The sequence below is a fragment of the Corapipo altera genome, unplaced genomic scaffold (assembly GCF_003945725.1).
Source record: "Corapipo altera isolate COAL_440 unplaced genomic scaffold, ASM394572v1 110, whole genome shotgun sequence".
Taxonomy (NCBI): Eukaryota; Metazoa; Chordata; class Aves; order Passeriformes; family Pipridae; genus Corapipo; species Corapipo altera.
This window is the reverse complement of record NW_020884960.1, coordinates 1,616,110-1,623,494: the sequence shown is the minus strand read 5'-3', so window position 1 is coordinate 1,623,494 and position 7,385 is coordinate 1,616,110. Positions and strand designations below refer to the sequence as shown.

Here is a 7,385-nt window from a genome sequence, read left to right as displayed (position 1 = left end):
TGGAGATGAGGAGCAACCCCAAATTGCCTGCAGTGGGCCCAGGGCCTGGGCCTGGCATTGCAGTCATCATACCACCATGCAGGGCACACAGAAAATCCTTCACTGGCATAAGTGGAGTAGTGTTTTGGTTGTACCCACAGGCTCACAGCTGTATTGACTGTTCTGGGGGGTGGCGTCACTGGGAAGGGACTGCACCGGGGCACTGCACCTCCTCCCTGGTCTGCAGGAGCTTCTTCAGTGGCACCTGATGTAGGAGGGTGCCTCAGCCAGGGGTTCCCTCCTTCATCTGCTGAGTCCTGGCTCTCCCCCGGGCCCTGGCTCCATAGGATGTCAGCACAGACTGGATCTCCTTGTGCCACCATGGCCTCCAAGCAGGCGGTGGCAGTTGCTACAACCATTGCAACAGTCGTGTTGCAAAGAACAACACATGCACCACCTTCCTGTTGATGCCAAAACAAGGGCTCCCGTGTGGCCTGGGGGCTCCCTGCTTGGCTCCAGGTGACAGTGGGGGCACAAAGGAGGTGATGGCCACCAGCCACCGAGCACTTGGCTGGAGGGGGACGCCTGCCCACCCATCCCAGCACCACACAGGACCTGGCCCTGCAGGGGTCAGCTCCTGGACCCCCATGAACCAGGACAGGCTGCTGGGATCCCCACCCATCTGCGTCACGCACAGATGGCCAGGGAGGGGCCGACGTGGTGAACATTAACCCCAGGGCAGTGTCTGGGGCTCCTCAGCAGAGCAGCTCCAGGGCCCCGGCAGCACCTGCAATGAGGGGGCTCCAAGTCCGCTACCACCTCCTGGTAAGTCCATCGTGTTGGGGTCCCACACGGCAATGTAGGAGCTGGCAATGAGCTGGGGGCAGTGCTGGGAGGCACCAACTAGACTGGACGCATGGCTGGACAGATGGACAGGGGCTATCCTGGGGAGGTGCAGCGGGTGATGGGCACACATGGGACCTGCCCCTGTAGCCACTCTGCCCCCCGAGGATCCAGGTACCCTGGGGGCAGGAGATCCTCTGCCACCCAGTGTTGCCCTTGCTCATCCCTCTTGTCCCCTCAGGGCGATCAGCAGGGAATTGCTGCCCACTCACCCTTGGGCACGGACTGCACCCGCAGTCAAACTGAGCATGTGGCTGGGAGAGACACACGTCACCAGCTGCCACCAAGACCAAGGCACATCCCTGAACCCATCCACACTTTGGGGTCAGCCTAGCAGTGGGCAAGGAGGGAAAAGGTCATGCTTTGCCCCTTCTGCTGGAGTTGAAGTGGGACTGAAGTTGTTGAAGCCTCCCCTGCCTTCCCTTCCTCTTCCCTCCTCGGGTGGCCACACGCTTTTGAACTTCCGTGTGCAGCAGTGGCACGGCCTGGCAGAGTGCCAGGCATGGCCCGGCATGGCATAGCAGAGCTGTGGGGAGCAGAGGCTGCCAGGGGCAGGAGGTTCAGCCTAGTGGACTCTGGACCCCTTTGCCCAGCCCCTGGACAGAGGATGGAAGACACCCCAAGCAGTGCAGGGTCGGGAGATGCTGCTCCCTTGGGCCCACAGGGGCATTCAACTCCACTTGCCCTCAGCCCAACCAGGACGAGGAGCTGCCTGTGGGATGTGAGGAGCCACCTGTGGGATGTGAGGAGCCAGCCAAAGAGGGGCAGCTGGGCTGGGAGGGAGCCCCAGCAGCAGCCCCAGCCCTGGAGGAGCCATGCAGGCTGGTGCTGAGCACACCGAGCAGCATCCTGCAGGACAGGGAGATCCATGAGGTGAGGGACGCTTGCCAGCATGGGCACCCACCATCACACTCATCTCCCCTGTGTCACACAGCCATGGCCACTGTCCTGCCAGGAACTGGTCCAGTGTGAGGCCAGATGGGTGATAATCCCCCGTCCTTTGGGAATAGTCATCTTAACAGCACCTCAACATCACCTCTTGGGGGTGGGGAGAAGGATGCCTGGGGAGCCATTTCAGAAAGGTTTTCAGGGTGAGGATGCTTGGGGAAACATGCTAAGAGCCTGCTGGGTAGTTTGAGAGCTTGAGGAGACCCTTTGGGAGCACGTTTAGGAGGAGGGTGCTTGGGGACACCCCTTGCAGGATGTTTGGATGCTTGATGAGCTCTCTCAAGAGGATACTCGGGGCGGGGGGAGGATGCTCAGCAGCAGCCTGTCAGCCCAGACTGAGCCCACTCTGCCTCAGCTGGGCCCCCACCTGCCCCCCCGGCTGACACAGCAGCCCTGGTGCCTGCAGTACTCCACCAGGCAGGATGGCTTCAGCCTACGGACGCTGTACCGGCGCGGGGGCCAGCCGGGGTCCCCGGCCCTTCTGATCGTCAGGGACACGGAGGCGCAGGTATAGCCGCGCCCTCCCCTCCCAGCTGCCCCACGGCACTGGGGGCAGCAAACCTGGCGGCACCCGGGACGTGGCCACATCCTCGCTGCTGGAGGCAGGATGGGGGACACGTCCTGGCACTGGGGAGCCCCACTGAGCACTGTGCCATGAGACTCCCCTTCTGCTCCCCCCAGGCCTTCGGTGCCTTCTCCTCCAGCGCCATTCGCTGCAGCAGTGGCTTCTACGGGTCAGGGGAGACCTTCCTCTTCTCCTTCTCCCCGGAGCTGAAGGTGGGAGCTGTGGGCCACCAGCTGTGGGCCACCCCAGGGTGGGGGGGGCTGGCGATGCCCCTGGGACTCAGCCACCCCTGGGGGGCCCGACGGTGATGGGGAGGGGTCTGTGGGGTGGCATGGCTGTGCTTGGTCCCCTCAGTTTTTCCGGGGCTAGGGGGAGAAGGCGAATCCCAGGCAGTGCGCGGGGGGGGGGCTCAGGGAAAGGGACTATGCCCAGCTGGGGGCCACCGGGGACCTCTGCATAGCAGGACAGTCACAGCCCAGCACTGAGTTGGCGGGATGTGGAGGCAGCTCAGCCACATCTGCCTGCTCTGGTGGGACTCTGTGTGTGTGATGGTGGCAGCTGTCCCCTGGTGGGGCCCCCGGGGCTGCTGGGAGGGATGGACCAGCAGCAGGCCGGTGCCGATAGGCTCGGCCAGGTCTTCCTCTGCAAAAGTGGGACACGGCCATGCTGGGCAGAGCCAGCTTGGCTCAGCAACCCCCAGCTGTTCCTCACAGGACAGGGACAGGGACAGGAATGGGGACACGATCCCCACTGACTGCTGTCCCCATGCAGGTGTTCAGGTGGACAGGCAGGAACAACTTCTTCGTGAAAGGGGATGTGGACCTGCTGATGGTCGGCGGGGGCAGGTAGGAGCTGCACTGGCAACTTCAGCCACCCACAGGGCCACCAGCCCTGATGGCCACAAGAGCCCTGTGGAGCTGAGTCCAGGCACGTGGTGGTGGTTTGAACCCCAAAACACTAGCACAGATTGTCCAGCAGCACTGGCCATCTCATTGCTTGGCTTTGCTCCCTGCCCACTCCCTGCCTGTGGGCACGATGGCATCCCTGGTGCGGCTACTTGTCCTGTCTCATGCCCATTTTGGGAGACAGTGGATGGGGACAGGAGGTGGCTGATTCCCCAGAAGGTGGCCTGGGACGTCTCCAGACATGGAGGAGGCAGGAGTGGGGACTCTCAGCCAACCGTGCCGTTGGCACATTCCCAGCGGCAGGTTTGGGCTGTGGCTGGATGGGGACCTGCACCGTGGGGGCAGCCACCGCTGCGAGACCTTCGACAACGAGACCCTCTCATCCCGGGAGGAGTTCTGCATCCAGGACCTGGAACTGTGGGGTCTGGCCTGACCCCACCAACCACACCTGGGGACAAAGGTGGCACCGGGGGGGATGCTTTGACACCGATGTCTCGTGCACAGCTGTTCCCTGCCAGGACCCGCCGAGCCTGTGGGACGGTGCCAGCCTCGCTCCTGCCTCCCTCCCCCCAACATCCCCATGTCATGTGCCAGCAGCCGGTGGGGGCAGCATGATGGGGACGGGCTGCAGTGGGGTCTCAGCCCTGCAGTGCTGCTGCCACCGTGCCGGGCTGCCCAGGGGGGCTGCAGGAGCAGCCCCACCACGGCCCCACACAGCTGCCTGGCTGGGATGGGGGCACACGGCGGCGCCGGGCACCACAGGGCAGAAGATGGAGGAGCAACATTCGAGAGTGGCACGATGCCGGCAGGACCAGGCGCGCCCAGGAGCTGGCAGGGCTGGCAGGCAGCACAGTCACCACTCCTCAATAAACAGGCAGAGCTGCACCCACAGCCTCATCCTTGCCCTGGAAACAATGAATGGCACCGTGAAGGTGTGCAGAGCCCCTGGTGGGGAGCAGGCCTGAGCTGTGACAGCACCAGCTGTACCCTGTCCCAGCCCAGGCCACAGCAAAAAGGGGGTCAGCCTGAGGCCCTGCTTCAGGGGGGTGCAGGGATCCGTCCCCCCTCTGGCAGAGTCTACTGTCTCCATCCACCCCATCACCCCATGAGGACGAGGGTTTCCAGGCTATGCTGGGCATCCCAGCCTGACCTGCTCCCACCAGGGAAGGGTGACAAGAGCCCTTCTGGACCCCTTCCCACCCAGAGCTCCATGACCTCTTACCTCTTGCCTGGCTGACAGGGTTTAGCTTCTCACTCCTGGATGCTGGGCGAACTCTCCTCCACCATCCCTGTCTCAGCAGCAGGACCAGCCTCACGGGATTCCAGGCAGGGGTGGTTCATGGGGCTCCATGGCAGGGCAAGGGCCTGCCTGGTTTGACCACATTTGATGTATTTATTGTAGGAGCACAACTGGATGCTGAGCTGAAGTATCACCCCATGACCTCACCTGGTGATCCCATGATCTCACCTCAGCTCCTGCCCCTAAACCCGCAATTTTGTGAAGCCTGGATCCCACTGAGCCCCAGGCTGCAGCACTTTACACATCCACTCACCCTCCCTATCCCACTTGTACCTGCGTTGAACCTCACCAGGCATTTCCCTGCTGATTCCAGCTCCCACAGCCCACCCATGCCACCTCTCCAGCAGCTGGCACCTACTTCTTGCAGCACACATCCACACAGGCTGTGGGAGATTGAAGGAGAAACAGGTAAGAATGGATTTAAGCCAAGGACAGGACAGACAGAAGATGGAGCCAGTGCAGGACACAGGCAGACAATGCATCAACCAGTCCTGTTTTAAACATAACCCTTTCATACCCGCTTTCTGCCACTCCTTTGTTCCTCCCTCCTCCTCCACTTTCAGAATCCCACCGAACCCCTCCCCAGGGTTACAGTCTGACCTGTGGTGAAGTTCCAGTTGCCTGTAGTCTCTTGAGAGTCCACCAGACAGTTAGAGCAAGGTTTGTCTTCCTCCCTTTCTGAATCCTCACAGATAAAAAAAAATGGATGGCTTTCCTGCTGCCCACACCGTTCCCAAGGCACTGTGCCACTGGTCAGGTCCAACCTCATCACCTCCCTTACCCCATGACCACAAGGGTTGGCTTGTTGTTCACAGCTGCTCTGACCAGGTGCCCTTAGGGAAGCAGACCCTGCGCCCCCGTGTTCCCCGTATGGCCTCGACACTCCAAGTGGATGTGCCTGGAGGCCACTGCAGCCCTTCAGGGCACCCAGCTGGGGGCACAAGCCCTGTGCCCTGGTGCCACCCAACACTGCCCAGCACCATCCGCCCAGACCTCACACACGTGTCCTCCTCACCCCTTTGAGGTGCCACGCCTGCTGCTGCCGACGGCCCGTGAGCACGGCTGGGGCACACAGACTCACAAATGCCTCCCATACCCCAGGGCTGGCAGGCTGTGGCCTCCATCTTCAGCCCAGGGAGAAGAGAAGGAACATCTTCTCTGCCCTGTAGAAGCTGCTGCTGCTGTGGCAAATGGTGGTGGCAGCAGAGAAGGCACCAAAGGTGCAAGCCATCACCAAACAGACTGGAGAAAGGCTCCAATAAATTACCTTGCCCACCCAGGAAGACATCAGGACCCATTCCCATTCCAGGCCTCTCAGCACTGCCTAATCCCTCACCAACACATAGCCTCTGACTTCAGGCCCATTTCACATTTCTGCCAATAGTGCTGGGGAGGATCACAGGCTGGGTGAGGTTGGAGGCACTTCTGGAGGTCACCTTGCCCAGTCCCTGCTCCCTCAGGGCCACCCAGAGCCGGCTGCCCAGGACGTGCCCAGGCGGCTTTTGAGTCTCTCCACAGATGGAGACTCCACCACCTCCCTGAGCACCTGCACCAGTGCTCAGCCACCCTCGCAGTGGAAAAGTGTGTCCTGATGCTCAGAGGGCCCCTCCTGTGTGTCAGTTTGTGCCCATGGCCCCTGGGTCTGTTCCTGGGCACTGCTGAGCAAAGCCTGGCCCTGTTCTTTCTGCACCCTCCCTCCAGGTATTTATCCACACAGATGAGATCCCCTGAGCCTGCTCTGCTCTGGGCTGGGCAGTCCCAGCTCTCTCAGCCTCTCCTCATGACAGAGATGCTCCAGTCCCTCCATCACCTTCATGGCCCTGTGCTGGACTCTCTCCAGTCTGTCCCAGTCTCTTGTACTGGGCAGCCCAGCTCTGGGCCCAGCACTCCAGGGGTGGCCTCAGCAGTGCAGAGCAGAGGGGAAGGGTTCTCTACCTGCTGCCAATACTCAGCCTAAGGCAGCCCACGACGCCACTGGAACACTTGGCTGCAAGAGCAAAGTTGTTGCACATTTGTTGGCTCGTGGTCCTTTCCTCCAGGCTGCCTCACAGGTGGGTGCCCTCGGCACATCCTGGTGAAGGAGGGTGACCCTCCCCACGTTCAGGACTTTGCACTTCCCCTTGGTGATCTTCACGAGGTTCCTGTCAGCCCCTTTCTCCAGCCTGCTGAGATCCCTCTGGATGCAGCACATCCCTCTGGTGCACCAGCCATTCCTCCCCATCTGGTGTCACCTGCAAATTCGCTGAGGGTGGACCCTGTCCCTCAGCAATGGAGCTCTGGGCCTGGGCCCAGCACCAACCCCTGGGGTACCCCACTGTTACTGGCCTCCAACCAGACCTGTGCCACTGAGCCCACCCTCTGAGCCCAGCCCTGCAGGTAGGTTTCAGTTCACCCCCCTCACCCAAACACCCCTTCAGCAGCTTGCTGGGGCTGACAGCACCCACTGCTGTCCCCTCAGCCTCCAGCCCAGCCATTTCAGCACAGGTGACCAGGATGGTCAAGCACGACTTCACCTTCTCCCACACAACAACTGGAGAAGCGTCTAAAAAGCTTCCCTGACCCCTGGAAGGATGCTGAGGCCAGAGACTGGCCTGCTCTTCCAGCTGTGGGCACCGACGTGCGGCTGCACAAGGAGAGGTTGGATCCTCCCCACAGCCCCTCCCAGCCCTGCTGCACTGTGAGGAGACAGGAACCAAGAACCCATCTCTTCAAGAGGGAGGGTCTTCCACAGGAATACTTCTGGCTCTTTATAACGGCACAGTAAGACCATTTTTAATAAAGTTCA

The 7,385-nt window shown here is 61.4% G+C and overlaps 1 protein-coding gene across 1 annotated transcript; it reads left to right on the top strand.

Moving 5' to 3' along the window:
- The first annotated feature begins 771 nt into the window (after positions 1-771).
- On the top strand, positions 772-3,733 carry TLDC2 (TBC/LysM-associated domain containing 2). Its single transcript, XM_027664032.1, has 6 exons — positions 772-804; positions 1,573-1,755; positions 2,186-2,338; positions 2,512-2,607; positions 3,167-3,240; positions 3,598-3,733. Exons 1-6 carry the CDS (start codon positions 772-774, stop codon positions 3,731-3,733), a joined length of 675 nt encoding a protein of 224 aa, XP_027519833.1.
- Positions 3,734-7,385: the final 3,652 nt, after the last annotated feature.

What these genes read in the sequence shown, in the direction of transcription:
- TLDC2 (XM_027664032.1), top strand. Translation starts at nt 772, where the DNA reads ATGAGGGGGCTCCAAGTCCGCTACCACCTCCTG. An exon ending in AAGTCCGCTACCACCTCCTG is followed by an intron (nt 805 to 1,572) that starts GTAAGTCCATCG and finishes ACTTGCCCTCAG; the next exon opens with CCCAACCAGGACGAGGAGCT. An exon ending in CCTTCTCCCCGGAGCTGAAG is followed by an intron (nt 2,608 to 3,166) that starts GTGGGAGCTGTG and finishes GTCCCCATGCAG; the next exon opens with GTGTTCAGGTGGACAGGCAG.